Source organism: Muntiacus reevesi, chromosome 18 (genome assembly GCF_963930625.1).
Source record: "Muntiacus reevesi chromosome 18, mMunRee1.1, whole genome shotgun sequence".
Lineage (NCBI taxonomy): Eukaryota > Metazoa > Chordata > Mammalia > Artiodactyla > Cervidae > Muntiacus > Muntiacus reevesi.
Window position 1 is genome coordinate 50,436,476 of NC_089266.1, and position 17,984 is coordinate 50,454,459.

At 37.9% G+C, this 17,984-nt stretch overlaps 1 protein-coding gene across 1 annotated transcript in view; it reads right to left on the bottom strand.

Moving 5' to 3' along the window:
- Positions 1-10,276: 10,276 nt before the first annotated feature.
- Positions 10,277-17,984, bottom strand: part of MED13 (mediator complex subunit 13) — a 92,935-nt gene continuing 85,227 nt past the window's right edge. The window contains exons 29-30 of the mRNA XM_065911002.1: positions 14,622-14,722; positions 10,277-14,282 (exon numbers count right to left, since the gene is read on the bottom strand). Coding sequence (XP_065767074.1) covers positions 14,150-14,282; positions 14,622-14,722 — 234 coding nt within the window. The 3' untranslated portion in view covers positions 10,277-14,149. The remainder of the gene's footprint in view (positions 14,283-14,621; positions 14,723-17,984) is intronic.

The following is a 17,984-nucleotide window of genomic DNA, read 5'->3' on the forward strand; positions in this document are numbered from 1 at the left end:
TTAGAAAAACATTAAAAACTAGGAAAGTTGTACATTTCCTGTCTTTCAGAACCCTTCATTTTCCCACAGTGTTTCTGAACTCATATCTGCAAGTTTTTTCAGCACCCAGGATGTAATTCGTTTGGGTGTGGTGAACTGAGCAACTACTTTAAAGCAGTTAACTGTATCAGATTTTAACTCCATCACATTACTTTACATTTTAGAGCCTGAAGACACTTCAAACTGATTTATTTTTAGTCAGAGTAGTTTGGGACAAAAGGGAGCTAAAGTTTGTGTACTAAATACTCTGCATCTTTTCCATCTTTGCTCTTGCTAGAAACATATTTGAGTTTGCCATTAAACATCTTTTTTTTCTCTTGCAAGCTTTAGCTCATTCTGGACTTAACTCTTCTAGAGAACATCAGTTCAGTTCAGTTCAGTCTCTCAGTCGTGTCCGACTCCCTGTGACCCCGTGAATTGCAGCATGCCAGACCTCCCTGTCCAGCACCAACTCCCGGAGTTTACTCAACTAATGCCCATCGAGTCAGTGATGCCATCCAGCCATCTCATCCTCTATCATCCCCTTCTCCGGCTGCCCTCAATCTTTCCCAGCATCAGGGTCTTTTGCAATGAGTCAACTCTTCGCTTGAGGTGGCCAAATTACTGGAGTGTCAGCTTCAGCATCAGTCCTTCCAATGAACACCCAGGACTGATCTCCTTTAGGATGGACTGGTTGGATCTCCTTGCAGTCCAAGGGACTCTCAAGAGTCTTCTCCAACACCACAGTTCAAAAGCATCAATTCTTCGGTGCTCAGCTTTCTTTATAGTCAAACTCTCACATCCATACATGACCATTGGAAAAACCATAGCCTTGACCTTTGTTGGCAAAGGACCTTTTCTTGGCAAAGTAATGTCTCTGCTTTTAAATATGCTATCTAGGTTGGTCATAACTTTCCTTCCAAGGAGCAAGCGTCTTTTAATTTCATGGCTGCAATCACCATCGGCAGTGATTTTGGAGCCCAAAAAATAAAGTCAGCCACTGTTTCCACTGTTTCCCTATCTATTTCCCATGAAGTCATCGGATCAGATGCCATGATCTTCGTTTTCTGAATGTTGAGCTTTAAGCGAACTTTTTCACACTCCTCTTTCACCTTCACCAAGAGGCTTTTTAGTTCATTTTCTGCCATAAGGGTGCTGTCATCTGCATATCTGAGGTTATTGATAATTCTCCTGGCAATCTTGATTCCAGTTTCTGCTTCTTCCAGCCCACCGTTTCTCACAATGTACTCTGCATGTAAGTTAAATAAGCAGGGTGACAATATACACCCTTGACATTCTCCTTTTCCTATTTGGAACCAGTCTGTTGTTCCACGTCCAGTTCTAACTGTTACTTCCTGACCTGCATACAGGTTTCTCAAGAGGCAGGTCAGGTGGTCTGGTATGCTCATCTCTTTCAGAATTTTCTACAGTTTACTGTGATCCACACAGTCAAATGCTTTGGCAGAGTCAAAAAAGCAGAAATAGATGTTTTTCTGGAACTCTATTGCTTTTTCAATGATTCAGCGGATGTTGGCAATTTGATCTCTGGTTCCTCTGCCTTTTCTAAAACAAGCTTGAATTTCTTATATTAATCATCCGTTGTATTTGTATTTTACAAAGTTCAGTCTTTTTTGCAATTTCCTTTGAGGTTCACAAAGCTGGTTAGGAAGACATAGTTACTGTTGAGTACATGTACAAATGAGCAAATTGAGATTTCGAGTGTTTCAATGATTTGTCTGAAGTCACAAGAAAGGAAGTGCTAAACTAGGCAAAAATCCTAATCCAGTGACCCTAAACTATTTCTACTAATAGGAAAGTAAATGTTCCAAGTAATTAAAATTGTATAAATTCATTTTAATTATGTGCAAAACTCACACTAATGCTAAGTTCTGTAGTTTCTGGTATTTGTTACAAGAAATCTATTCAAAAAATATTTTGGTGCCTTACTGCATGCCAGGTGTTGCATTCAAACCGTGTGCAAAATAGATGGAAGTTTCTACCCTCATGAAGTTGTTTGGTAGCAAGACAAATCATAAACTGCAAAAACACTATGAAACACCATAAAACATAGCGTATTACAATAAGAGTATATAACAAGAGACCCTGATCTGAGGCTAGGGTATATGTGGTAATTAGGATGAGGCTTTAAGATGAGAATAACCATGGGGCTTTCAGAGAACTCAAATGCCTAGGAAGCTAGGAGAACACAAGAGAAAGGCCCATTTTGAAGCTTATAGAGAAGGAGGCAGAGGACAGATCATCTAAGACTTTTTATATCTAGCTTTTGAGCAAGAAGCAGCCATAAAGGGTGTTACGCTACCAAGTAAGGAACATACTGAGGACTACCTTGGTGGTCCAGTGGTGGAGAAGCTGCCTGCCAATGCAGGGGATATGGGTTTGATCCCTGGCCTGGAAAGATTCCACATGCTGCAGGGCAAGTAAGCCCGTGTGCTGTACCTACTGAGCCATGCTCTGGAGCCAGTAAGTCACAACTAACTGAAGCCTGCAAGCCCTAGAGCCCATACTCTGCAATAGCAGAGGCCACCGCAATGGCCCTCACACCGCAACCAGAGAAAGGCTGCAAGAAGCAACAAGATCCAGGGAAGCCAAAAATAAACACATAAATAAAAATTGAAAATGTACTGAAAGTGTAGAGACCAAGTTGGGAGGATATTGCAGAGGTCCACCCACATAAGACTCTTTTACCTAATACCTGTATGGAGTTGCACAGTGCTAATTTAGACTAAGGTCAGGCCAACAGAGATAGACATGGACATGTTTGATAGTAAAAAGATAAGACCAACAGTTTTGTTGTTGTTGTTGTTTTTAGACCAAGTTTTTGATGACTGGTTACGAGAGTTTGTGGTTTGCACACCTTGCAAGGACGGCAGTGCAATTCACAGTGACGAGGAACACTATTAAGAACCAGCTGGCTTCTGTGGAGGAAGATTGTTGGTTTTAGTTAAAAGTAGATTTATTCAAGAAAAACAAAACAGAAACAAGACAAACTCTGGCATTCTGAATGCAAGCCTATAAGACACTACATAGACTGGGAACTGTCGAAATGTATCATTCAGCAAGAATTTTCTTCCCCTGTAGTAGGGACTGACAGAGTAAAGTAGTCTTTAAAACATCAAACTTTAACTCCACAAAAGGCCACTCCTGAAACAATCTGGTGGGTCACTCTGAAAGAAAAATCAAGAAATTCTTCATACAATTTTAAACAGAATTTCTGGTTATAGCTATAGTACTCTGAGAATGCCAGCAAATTTATTGACTACACCAAAGCCTTTGACTGTGTGGATCACAATAAACTGTGGAAAATTCTGAAAGAGATGGGCATACAAGACCATCTGACCTGCCTCATGAGAAACCTGTATGCAGGTCAGGAAGCAACAGTTAGAACTGGACGTGGAACAACAGACTGGTTCCAAATAGGAAAAGGAGAATGTCAAGGGTGTATATTGTCACCCTGCTTATTTAACTTACATGCAGAGTACATCATGAGAAATGCTAGGCTGGAGGAAGCACAAGCTGGAATCAAGATTGCCAGGAGAATTATCAATAACCTCAGATATGCAGATGACAGCACCCTTATGGCAGAAAATGAAGAGGAACTAAAAAGCCTCTTGATGAAGGTGAAAGAGGAGAGTGAAAAAGTTCGCTTAAAGCTCAACATTCAGAAAACGAAGATCATGGCATCTGATCCGATGACTTCATGGGAAATAGATAGGGAAACAGTGGAAACAGTGGCTGACTTTATTTTTTGGGCTCCAAAATCACTGCCGATGGTGATTGCAGCCATGAAATTAAAAGACGCTTGCTCCTTGGAAGGAAAGTTATGACCAACCTAGATGGCATATTTAAAAGCAGAGACATTACTTTGCCAACAAAGGTTCGTCTAGTCAAGGCTATGGTTTTTCCAGTGGTCATGTATGGATGTGAGAGTTGGACTATAAAGAAAGCTGAGCACCGAAGAATTGATGCTTTTGAACTGTGGTGTTGGAGAAGACTCTTGAGAGTCCCTTGGACTGCAAGGAGATCCAACCAGTCCATCCTAAAGGAGATCAGTCCTGGGTGTTCATTGGAAGGACTGATGCTGAAGCTGACACTCCAGTAATTTGGCCACCTCAAGCGAAGAGTTGACTCATTGCAAAAGACCCTGATGCTGGGAAAGATTGAGGGCAGGAGGAGAAGGGGATGACAGAGGAAAAGATGGCTGGTTGGTATCATTGACTCGATGGACATGGGTTTGGATGGATCCCAGAGTTGGTGATGGACAGGAAGGCCTGGCTTGCTGCGATTCACAAAGAGTCGGACATGACTGAGCGACTGAACTGAAGTGACTCTGAGAATGAGGGTTCTTTATTTTTCAACCCAGGTGTGATATCTCTGAGAGTATACACAGAAGACATTGAAAACTACAGAATTATCAGTATAGATGACTCAGGAATACATTCACAACAGTTATCTATTACAATGAGCTGAAATCAAAGATTCTCTCTTTTGTTTTTGCTTCTGTGAAAACTGTTAGTTGTTCAATCCTGTCTGACTCTGTGACCCGTGGACTGTAGCCCGCCAGGCTCCTCTGTGCATGGGATTCTCCATGGAAGAATAGTAGAATGGGTTGCCATTCCCTTTTCCAGGGGATCTTCTCAACCCAGGGATCAAACCCAGGTCTCCTGGATTGCAGGCAGATTCTTTACCATCTGAGCCGCCAGGGAAGCCCCTTTACTTCTCTGGATCTTTCAAATAACTCAGTGTGCCCTTTGGACTTTGATACTCTTAATTATGTTCTTGGGGGCAAGGGGAATTGACTTATCTGAACTAGTTGTTAGTAGAGCAATACACCCTGAATATCTTGTTAAGCAAAGCCTGGACATTTCATTCAACATACTTGAGATATAACGGTCTTCCATTAAATGCCCATTTCCCTAGAAACTGTAACATTTCAAAGGCTATTTACTACAGATTATTTTAAGAGGGCTCAAACAACACTTCTAACTTTATCCTGATGTAGATGTTCTGCCTCTAGATTTCCTGAAAACCTACAGTGACCCTATAGGCTCCAAATATTTCACAATTTTGTAGTAACAATTCTGTCTCAGGCATATTTTGGTAACTCATTAAACAAAAAGTTTGTTACAACATGCTGTAATTTTGATTCCAGAAGTGTGCTAAAAGTTTTTATAACTTTGGTAATAAGCCATTATTTCAAGTCATCTCATCAAATCCATTAGCAAATACAAGTATACCTGAGAAATATTTTGGGTGTGGTTTCATGCCACTACAATTAGCAAATATTGTCATAAAGCAAGTTATGTGAAATTTTTGGTTCCTTAGTGTACATAGAAGTTATATTTACACTATACTGTAGTCTATTAAGTGTGCAAAAGTATTATGTCTAAAAAAGCAATGTACATACCTTAATGAAAAAATACATTATTGCTAAAAAAACGCTATCATCTGAGTCTTCAGTGAATAGTAACAGAAGCATCAAATATCATAGATCACCATAACAAATATAAATAACAAACTTTAAAATATTGTGAGAATTACCAAAATGTGAGAGACATGGAGTGAGTAAACATTGTTAGAAAAATACTGCTGATAAGACTTGCTTAATGCAGAGTTTCCACAAACCTTTTATTTGCAAAAAAAACGCAGTTTGTAAAAATCTGCTAAGTGCAAAAAGCGAAGTGCAGTAAAATGAGGTATACCTGTACACTGATGTAAATAATGTGCTACCATTAAGAGATCAAGATCGTTTGTTTGCATGTGCAATATATTACTTGTAGAACATCTCAAAATGCTCACCATATTCCACAGTTTTACTTCTCAATCTTAATTCACATGGAGAATGTGGCAGTAAGTTTTACAAGAAAAGATTCCCAGGGATTCACTAGCATCTTGAGCTTTCAAGTCTTGGAATTCGCCATGATGTAGAATGCCGTGGGTCACAATGTAAAAAGTACATTTGCCTAAGGTAAGAAACATATCTGTTTCTAAGCAGTTTGAATTCTTCACAAGTACTGAAGAAAAAAAATAATTTCTTTCAGTAAGCCACACAAAATAGGATTTTTTAGACTGGTTTTCAAGTGAAAACCACAAACGGTAAAGAAAGCTTGCATGTAGTTGACTAACAAGTGAGTACCCTTCCCTATCTCCCAAAAAGAAACTTGATTTGCAGTTTTTTAGTCATACGTATGGCTTAGTTTCCCCCACAGGCAGTCCCCCCATCAGGAAGCTTCCATAAGCCCCTTATCCTTATCAGTGAGAAGGCAGACAGAACAAAAACCACAATCACAGAACTAATCAAACTGATTACATGGACCACAGCCTTGCCTAACTCAATGAAACTATGAGCCATGACATGTATGGCCACCCAAGACAGATGGGTCACGGTGGAGCGTTCTGACAAAGTATGGTCCACTGGAGAAGGGAATGGCAAACCACTGCAGTATTCTTGCCTTGAGAACCCCATGAACAGCATGAAAAAGCAAAAGATAGGACACTGAAAGATGAACTCCCCAGGTCTGTAGGTGCCCAATACGCTACTTGAGAAGAGTGGAGAAATAACTCCAGAAAGCATGAAGAGGCAGAGCCAAAATGAAAACACCCAAATGTGGACATGACTGGTGATGGAAGTCAAGTCTGATGCTATAAAGAACAATACTGCATAAAAACCTGAAATGGTAGGTCCATGAATCAAGGTAAATTGGAAATGGTCAAACAAGATTTGGCAAGAGTCAACATTGACATTTTAGGAATCAGTGAACTCAAAGGGACTGAAATGGGTGAATTTAATTCAGAAGACCACTGTATCTACTACTGTGGGCAAGAATCCCTTAGAAGAAATGGTTTAGCCCTCATAGTCAACAAAAGCATCTGAAATGCAGTACTTGGGTGCACTCTCAAAAATGACAGAATGATCTCTGATTGTTTCCAAGGCAAACTATTCAATATCACAGTAATCCAAGTATATGCTCCAACCAGTAATGCTGAAGATGCTGAACGGTTCTATGAAGACCTACAAGACCTTCTAGAACTAACATCCAAAAAGTTCTTTTCATTATAGGGGACAGGAATGCAAAAGTAGGCAGTCAAGATAGCTGAAGTAACAGGGAAATTTGACCTTGGAGTACAGAATGAAGCAGGGCAAAGGCTAACAGAGTTTTGCCAAGACTACGGACTGGTCATAGCAAACACCCTCTTCCAACAACACTAAAGATGACTCCACAAAGGGAAATCACTACATGGTCAATACCGAAATCAGACTGATTATATTCTTTGCAGCCAAAGATGGAGAAGCTCTACACAGTCAATAAGACTATGTTACCTGGAGTTGACTGTGGCTCAGATCATGAACTCCTTATCACAAAATTCGGACTTAAATTGAAGAAAGTAGGGAAAACCACTAGGCCATGTAGGTATGACCTAAACCAAATCCCTTATGATTATACAGTGGAAGTGAGAAATAGATTCAAGGGATTAGATCTGACAGAGTGCCTGAAGAACCATGGACAGAGGTTCATGACATTGTACAGGAGGCAGTGATCAAGACCATCCCCAAGGAAAAAAATGCAAAAAGGCAAAATTGTTGTCTGAGGAGGCCTTATAAATAGCTGTGAAAAGAAGAGAAGTGAAAGGCAAAGGAGAAGAGGAAAGATATGCCCATTTGAATGCAGAATTCCAAAGAATAGCAAGGAGAGAGAAGAAAGCCTTCCTCAGTGATCAGTGCAGAGAAATAGAGGAAAACAATAGAAGGGGAAAGACTAGAGATCACTTCAAGAAAATCAGAGATATCAAGGCAACATTTCATGTAAAGATGGGCACAATAAAGGACAGAAATGCTATGGCCCTAAGAGAAGCAGAAAGTATTAAGAAGAGGTGGCAAGAATACACAGAAGAGCTATACAAAAAAAGATCTTCATGGCCCAGATAACCACGATGGCGTGATCACGCACCTAGAGCCAGAAATACTGGAATGCGAAGTCAAGTGGGCCTTAGGAAGCATCAATTGGAATAACGCTGGTGGACGTGATGGAATTCCAGTTGAGCTATTTCAAATCCTAACAGACGATGCTGTGAAAGTGCTGCACTCTATATGTCAGCAAATTTGGAAAATTCAGCAGCGGCTACAGGACTGGAAAAGGTCACTTTTCATTCCAATCCCAAAGAAAGGCAATTCCAAAGAATGTACAAACTACTGCACAATTGCACTTATCTCACATGCTAGCAAAGCAATGCTCAAACTTCTCCAAGCCAGGCTTCAAAGTTTGTGAACCGTTACCTTCCAGATGTTCAAGCTGGATTTAGAAAAGGCAGAGGAACCAGAGATCAAATTGCCAACATCAACTGGATCATTGAGAAAGCAAGATAATTCCAGAAAGACCTCTACTTCTGCTTTATTGGCTACACCCAAGTTTTTAACTATTGTGGATCACAAAACTGTGGGAAATTCTTCAAGAGATGGGAATACCAGACCAGCTTACCCGCTTCTGAGAAATCTGTATGCAGGTGAAGGAGCAACAGTTAGAGCTTGACAAGGATCAACAGACTGGTTCCAAATCAGGGAAGGAGTGCAACAGGCTATATATTGTCACTCTGTTTATTTAACTTATATTGAGTACATTATGTGAAATGCTGGGGCTGGATGAAGCACAACCTGGAATCAAGATTGCCAAGAGAAATATCAATAACCTCAGATATGCAGATGACACCATTCTTATGGCAGAATGTGAAGAACAACTAAAGAATCTCTTGATGAAAGTGAAAAAGGAGAGAGAAAAAGCTGGCTTAATACTCAACATTCAGAAAACTAAGATCATGGCATCTGGGGCCATCACTTTATGGAAAATAGATGGGGAAGCAATGGAAACAGTGAGAGACTTTATTTTGGGGGGCTCCAAAATCACTGCAGATGCTAACTCCATCCATGAGATTAAAAGACACTTGCTCCTTGGAAGAAAAGCTGTGACCAGGCTAGACAATATATTAAAAAGCAGAGACATTAGTTTGCCAACAAAGGTCCATCGAGTCAAGGCTGTGGTTTTTTCCAGTAGTCATGTTTGGATGTGAGAGTTAGACTATAAAGAAAGCTGTGCACTGAAGAATTGATGCTTTTGAACTGTGGTGTTGGAGAGGACTCTTGAGAGTCCCCTGGACTGCAAGATCAAACTAGTCCATCCTAAAGGAAATCAGTCCTGAATATTCATTGGAAGGACAGATACAGAAGCTGAAACTCCAGTACTTTGGCCACCTGATGTGAAGAACTGACTCACTGGAAAAGACCCTGATGCTGGAAACATTGAAGGCAGGAGAAGGGGTCGACAAGAGGATGAGATGATTGGCTGACATCTCGAACTCGATGGTATGAGTTTGAGCAAGCTCCTGGAGTTGGTGATGGACAGGGAGGCCTTGTGTCCCGCAATTCATGGGGTCGCAGAGTCAGACACGACTAAGTGACTGAACTGAACTGAGTGCTAAATTGTTTTAAAAGGTAGAGAATGATCAGATGTAATATATATACATATTTATAGTTTTTTCTGTCTTCTCTTGACAGAAAAAAATTAAGATAGAAATTCCAATGACATTCACACCTTTTTAAAGGATTCTTTTTTTACTTCTGCTTTCAGAAATGACCACCAATTTTAAAATGAGCACAATAATTTTGGGATTTGTCCTTACTCAGCTTAAGTTTGGACAAAAGTATTTTGAACAGCTGCTTAAACAAAATCGGCAAGAGCTATTTTTCAATTGGTCGTTTATATGTGAACAACACTTGTCTGGAAATTCTCTGGTAGTCCTGTGGTGGGGACTCACGTTTTCACTACTGAAAGCCTAGGTTCAATCCCTGGTCTGGGAACTAAGATCCCACAAGCCATTCTGTGTTGCAAAAAAAAACCAAAAACAAACCAATGGACCTCCCACCCACCTACTTTGCTTATGTTTCAATAACACTTATGCAATTTTTTATAGTACAATTTTAAAAAATATTTCAAGGTAGCTTGTTTAGACTAGAAAACTGATATGAAACTGATCAGCCTAAAAGGAATTTATACATATAAATACAATTTTCCTGTACACTATACACTGACGTATGATTAAAATCTTTTACAAAGTAAAATACTTCAAAGAAAAGCTCATCAGTTTTTAGATTGCCCCTTTTCATTTATAAGTGACATAAAAATACCACTACTACTTTTTACATGAATTTAAGGTGGAAATATTTTCAAGAGAATGAGACACCACAATGAAGGCTTCATGAATAATTTATTCCATTTGAAGTTTTTTTTGTTTTTGTTTTTTTTAAAAAGTATAAACCTTTTCATTTCCTCAATCACAATTTGTACAACTCAGTGTTATGGCATTCGGCAGCAATAGTGTTTGTTCCTTATTCTTTTTTTGTCACGTTAAAAAAAAAAAAAAAAAAAGCAATTGGACCATATCAAATGTCACTGCTAAACAACTTTAAAACGCCCCTTCATAAAGTGACCAAGCTATTTTGAGAGAGCTGATGCTGACATGTCCAGTAATGACATTACAATTTATAGTTTAAACTCAGTAACTTTAAGGTCCACAAATCCAGTTTACTCTGAAAACTAAAGCTATTTAAAACTTCATGAATACAACAACCTGAGGAGTATTTTAGGTCCCAAATCCAGTTTTAAATTAATACTCCACAAAAAAGAAAACATATATATATATATATATAAATTTAAACCACAGTTCTGGGCCCATTAAAACATCAAGAAAAACTGAATGGTTAAGATTTTCTAGCAGATTTTTTTGAGGGGTGCAGGGAAGCAAAAGAATTTTATGTCAAAAACATTTTCCCTTAATTTAGACAAAGAGGAAACCCAGACCAAAACATCACTCATGCAACATTAAATGTATTAATAGACTGATATGTGAGCCATAGTGGATGAGTAGCAAATTATATGATGCAACAGCATTTAAAAACTTCGTTTTAATGTATTCAATTTGAACATTTTAAATAACGCAACATAGTATTTTGATATTACAGTATTAACATAGTGCTTGATTAAAGATCTGCAAATCTTTGTAGTAACACATTAAGTTAAAAAATTACCTCAGAAGGTAAATATGAAGACGAAAGGAGAATATTTTAATACAGTAATCTGTGCCATACTGACAATTGAGTACGAATACAGCTGAGGATAGTTGACTAAGTAGTAAGAGCTTAATTTTTAGTGGTTTAAGAAAAGTTAGAAAGATTTAAAAATTACAGCTACTTTAAAATTTAAGGATTACATATAAGTACACTTGGTGGCCTTCTGGCCAAACAATAAGGTGTACAGAAATTTATTCATACAGTGTTAATTCACAGTCCTGATAACTGAATGGCTTGCATAAGAAAGGTATGGCTAGATGTTTCTCACTGGCTGGAAGCAGACATTATATAACTAATCCTTTAAAATGCCAAAATACTCAACTCCCACCCTGCTTTGTAATGGATAACTGCACAAAAAACAGACATTAACACTGTAACAAAGAAGTCATGGTGTTGGTGATCAACTGGTATAAAGTATATCACTTTGCTTACCTATTTAAACAAAACTACCCATACTTGTCTGTGACTACATTAGTAAGTCAGATCCATCATCCTGAACGAAAGGCTTAATTTTTTGTTTTTTTTTTTTTTGGAAACAAGTTTCCTGACCTTTTCGAATGGCTATTTAATAATTTTCCATTTGAGTGTGAATTTATATATGAAGGGAAGAAAAAAATCTTATCAGTAAATCCTATATATTTGGGAACTATTCCTTGATTCCCAGATAAAAAGGAATCATGTAATGGGTTCCTTTCTTATGGCTCCATATAAAAAGAAACTGTCAGGGAATAATTTTTTAAAAATCTGTTTTCAAACTGAGGTGTGGTTACTATAGATTAGTGATTTTAAACAACCGAAGAGTACACTTTTTAAAGAGTCACTATTGAGATAATAAAATATATAAAAAAAGAATACCATTTTAATACAAATTTCAAATAAGCATCTTTCCCCTCAAATCTCAGACAAGTATTTTTTTAAGTACAGAACAAAACATGCCAACATAATCTGTAGTGTGTTAGCATAATTTAAGAACAAATGCACAGATGTGACCTTTAAATTTTCACTTCAAAATAGGCTGACCACTGGGATTGCATTATAATTTTGAACAAATGATTGAAAACCTTTGTTACCAATTGTGTTTTCTCTATAGGAAAAACAAGACTTGCTAATGTTTTAATATACACAATTTGAAGAAGTTATATTTTTCATAAGAAAGTGATATTTAAGCTAAGCATATAGTATTTACAAAACAAGTTTCAGTTAAAAAAAAAATAACAAAACATACCAAATTACAGTTTTGTAAATACAATCCATTTTGTCCTTGTAGAGAATTAGTGAACATACAAATTCAGAATTTAGCTAGACTGCTTCCAAGAAAGACAGGTAGACTTGGCGACTGTGAATTTAAGTCAGCTACACAGGTAGGAGGCTAACTTGGACTCTCTTGTGAGCAGCACTGTAGAAAGGATTCTTAAAGGGGATAAAGGCTGCATAAAAGCAGTTATCTTGGCATGTGCAAACAAGAAGAGGGAAAGCTGTATTGAAGGAAGGGGTGAATTAAAGTCCCTAAAATTCAAGTCCCTTCTTTAGGGAGGTGAGAACCTCCTTGGCATATGCCCTGCCTTTTCTGAGCTGTGTTATAGAAAAGTACAGACTCTGGTGTTTGGGACTGTCATCTCCAAACCAAGAAAATTAAATAAATAAAAAAGGCAAAAGGAAACAGGTTAAGTTTAGAAAATGGTTCTTTAACTAGTGGAATAGTCTGAATACCAGAATTCACTGAGAATCTATTTACACCACAGTTTGATTGCACACACACACCCATACATATGCATACTCTCATACACATTCCCAATCTTTAATTAAAAAAAAAAAAAGTCAAACAATCAAGAGTGACTGCTCTTAAAATAATTTGTAAAATGCCTAGAGCTGGGCTAAATTTCAACCTATAGCAGATCCTGAAGATAATTTTCATAATTAATAATACTACCATGCCTAGATGTGCCACTGTTAAAACAAACAAAAAATTTTAAGCATGTAACATTAAACACCAAAATTAGTTTAAGCATTCAGTAGCAAATGTTTTTCTTGTAAAACTAAGTTTCTTTCACTGGAAATGGCCTGAAATATTAGTCATAGCCCTAAACCATAGTACAAAATATAACTGAAGAATTCTCATTTTTATTCTAAGTTAAACCACCTAACAATATCACTTGTATATTGCCATCATGTTATTCTGTAAAGGTGTGGTTGATATATAAAATGTTGTAAGACCCGGTACCTTTTCAATTTATAAACACAGTGAACTTCATTACTGTACATGTACTCTGCAACTACAGCTTAGCTGTAAATCCTCCACACACAATGGTATGGACATTATTTCCCCTCTATCCCCATTAAACTGTACATCAAGACAATACAAATTTACTGTCCCACCCACCCCCTTACAAAAAAATAATACTCTAAAAGCAACCCTACTGCAACTTTTTAATTAAGACGATTACATATATTTTAGACCAATTGCTTTAAAGCAAGAAGGCAGTATAAACCTTCTAGGAAAATTTTTATAAAAGAGGTTAAGAAATATAAGACAATTTATACATTTAAAAACTTACAATAAATAAGAGATGCAGGCATTTTTGAATACTAGATACTATAATCCAATACAAGAACATCTTGATGTTCTGAAGCCATATGTGGAAATTCATTGTTCCTCATGTTTCCTTCTCCATGCTTTTAATATTCATTTAACATGACTGGGTACTATGGCTCATTACTTTTCACAAATACTGTGACTGGAAAAAAAAGGTTAATTTTGCTACGAAAATGTTATAATACGTTGTGTATGATCAGTCATCATCCTAAAGAGTTCAGTATAGTCAATGAAAAATAACAGGGTTATCGCCCCTCCCTCCAAGTCAAAACAATATTTGTTGAAGTAATAAGAATTAGACCCCATCACAAATGACTTTCACTGAGAAGATAACTGTAACTTAATCTTGCAGCAAAATCTTTTTCCTTGTTCTTTTCTTGCACAGTTCCATCAAATGAAGATCACAGCATATTCATGATAAAGTTATATAACTGATTCAGCACCACAAAATGAATTGGGAGACATGAGCGTCTGTCCTGGATTGCAGGGTCACAGGTTAGCCAGGAGAGTGCATTGTACTGTTCCAAAACAAACCTGAAAAGCAAGTAAACTAAGTAAGTCATGTATGTACCTACATTGTAAATTTTGGACGCAAATTCAAAGATGGCATATAAGATTAAAAGTCACACACACACAAAAAGTTAAAGTATGAAATAGAGGGTCTTGGGGAGATTAAAAGAAAACTGATTTTCATTAAAATTGTTCTCAGAGGTAGATTACATGTGTTAGAAAGGAAAGCACTCATTCTGAATGATAAATAATTCAAATAGAGATCCAAAGGTAACACAACTGTAAACTACTGCCAAACATGAGAAAAATCTGTGCGGATGAACATGCCATTCCTTCCAAGCTCAGCAGTAAGCAGCACGGTACCTGAGGACATCTGAAGTCTGGTTTGAGTCGAGGGGGTGGGAGTGTTTACTGTGAAGCAGCTCGTCAGATTGCACTGAAGGCACGTGGAGGTGCAGAGAGGCCTGGAAAGGAAGAGGGCCGGTCAGCCAGCGGGAAACCTGCTGCTGTCGCCTCGTCCGCCCACGGTCTCGTCCTTGACGAGATACGTTTAGACTCACGTAGTGAATGGGAGCCACTATAAACATGGCTATTCTTCCTGTGTAATCCATTACGTAATTTTTAAGTGCATAACAAAACTTGTTCAGTTTCATGGCTTTTGAGGCCACAGAAAGGATTTCTAATTATTTTCTATGTGTAACTTGCCCAGACGTGTGAAGTAAATGTTTAAGAAAGCACAAAACTGATAACCTGAGCACAGTCTGTGTGTAACAGACTATGCAAATTAACCTAGGTCCAGGGCTGAAAAAGTACTGTGCTAAGAAGCTTCAGTGTGTCTGACTCCTTGCGACCCTGTAGACCATAGCCCACCAGGCTCCTCTGTCCACAGCGAATTTTCAAGGCAAGGATACTGGAGTGGATTGCCATGCCCTCCTTCAGGGGATCTCCCCAATTCAAGGATCGAACCCACATCTCTTATGTCTGCTGCACTGGCAGGGGGGGTTCTTTACAACTAGAGCCACCTGGGAAGCCTGAAAAAAGTACCAGAAGTAAGCATATGCACATATTTTACCTATAAAGCTATAAATCTTACGCAGAGCTACTTTCAGTGGCTGGATGAAGCACAAGCAGGAAATCAAGACTGCCAGGAGAAATATCAATAACCTCAGATATGCAGATGACACCACCCTTATGGCAGAAAGCACAAAAGAAATGAAGAGCCTCTTGATAAAAGTGAAAGAGGAGAGTGAAAAAGTTGGATTAAAACTCAACGCTCAAAAAATGAAATTCACGGCATCCCGTCCCATCACCTCATGGCAAATAGATGGGGAAACAGGAAACTGTGACAGACTTTACTTTCTTGGGCTCCAAAATCATTGTAGATGGTGACTGCAGCCATGAAATTAAAAGACGCATGCTCCTTGGAAGAAAAGTTATGACCAACATAGACAGCATATTAAAGAGAAGAAACATTACTTTGCTGCCAAAGGTCCGTCTAGTCAAAGCTATGGTTTTTCTAGTAGTCATGTATGGATGCGAGAGTTGGAGCATAAAGAAAGCTGAGTGCCGAATAATTGATGCTTTTGAACGGTGGTGTTGGAGAAGACTCTGGAGAGTCCCTTGGACTGCAAGGAGATCCAACCAGTCCATCCTAAAGGAAATCAGTCCTGAATATTCATTGGAAGGGCTGATGCTGAAGCTGAAACTCCAGTACTTTGGCCACCTGATGTGAAGAACTGACTCATTTGAAAAGACCCTGATGCTGGGAAAGATTGAAGGCAGAAGGAGAAGGGGACGACAGAGGATGAGATGGTTGGATGGCATCTCCCAACTTGATGGACCTGAGTTTGAGCAAGCTCCTGGAGTTGGTGATGGACAGGGAGGCCTGGCGTGCTGCAGTCCATGGGGTCGCAAAGAGTCACAACTGAGTGACTGAACTGACTGAGCAACTTAAGTAATACAGTGCACAGATGCATTCTTTTGTCCATTCAGTTTCATAATGGAGGTTTAGTAACAACTCATACACTCACTTAGGTATGGCAATGAAGAGTAAAAGAAAGGAATATGGTACTCTTCTTCACATTTCAAAGAAAGTGAACTGTTTATAGTTTGTAAGTCAAAATATATAACAGTGTTAAGCTATGAAAAGACATAGTAGTGACTGCAGAAACTCTTGACAGATCTCATTCTCTGTATGACTATAAAAGGTATTATTTTATATTGAGATGTGCTCTCCTCTACAACTGCAATAATATGTATAAAATTTTGTGTTGTGTATTTAGAAATATAACCAAAAATATGTTTCAACTGCCCACGGGCCCTAGATTTATGAGTTATAAGCAAAAGTCTCTCATATGGCAGATTACAACAAATAAATGAATGTAATTAGTAGTAGTGCTCTAATTTCAATGATAAAAAGATTTTTTTAATCATCTCAGTAACAACCTTTTTTCCCAAGCCAAGAGAAACACACCAAATGATTTTATTGCCTATGATATAGAAATAAAATGGAATGTATGAAAAAAAAAAGGTGAACAAAATTATGGTAAGTTATGCCTTACCTGGTAATTCAGACCAGAAGTCCTAATCTTGTTACACTGTATCTGAGGGTGAATGCCCACTTTACACTATCCTCTCTGCAAATAAATATTGAGTAGAAAAGAATCTGGATAGTCCCTTGGACTTCTTATAAAGTGGTGTTTCTTAAAAACATGTTCTGTGAAACACTATTATTTGCTGCCATTTTTCAGAGCTTTTAATGTGTATGGTAATAACAAAAGAGAGAGCAGAAAGCACATGGAGCACTTCCTAAAGGACCAAAGAACCTTCTGCTTTGTAGAAACTCCAAGGACTACTAAGTGCAGAAATCCCCCTGGGAATACGTGCTTGTAATGAGATACAAGACCATCACACGTACACTGGGAGGGGCAGAAAAGTCTTGTGCTAAAACTATTACCTTGGCCAACACTCTCTAAATATATTATCTCACTAACAGTCAATTCAGATCAAAAGCTCTTGTATTCTTCATTAATGTGCTACAGAAATTCACTGTTTAATCAAAAGGTCACTGACTCAATGATATGTGAGCCAAGAGAATCAGATTTAATAGTAACAGGCTTAAAAGACAGCAACAAGCTTATTGGTTCAAGTACCCACTAAATATAATCCTAAAAAACTAAAGTACATACTATTCAACTTTTACCCTACAAATAAAAACCATTTGGCAAGTAGTTAAGTTAGCACAATTTATGGAATAAACCAGTCAACTTCTGGTAGGTTTATACAAGAATAAGTGAAATCAGATCTTCATTTGTTATTTTGGAAAAGTAGTAGTAGCAGCAGGAACAAACTCTAGCCAGGGCTTTCACATTTCATTTTACCATTTTATGATTTATCTCCACCTTGTTATATCACTTGATAATGAATTTGATAAAATAAGTCACTATGGGTCTGAGAATATCATTGCTTGAAAACCACTCAATAGTTTTAACACAGCAATTTATACAAAGCTAGCAACCTTTTTTAAGGAGGTAGGGAAATGCACCTAAATAGCAAACATTTTTATAAAGATTATGAATCCTTCTTCAGTTCTCAAAATAACGAGGCATAATAGGAGTGTACTATGATATAATTCAAAGAATAACATTAAATAATCATTAAACAATTCAGGTTTTAATCAAGTCTACTACCAATTTATGACACTGGACAAATGAGTTTTTCTGAACT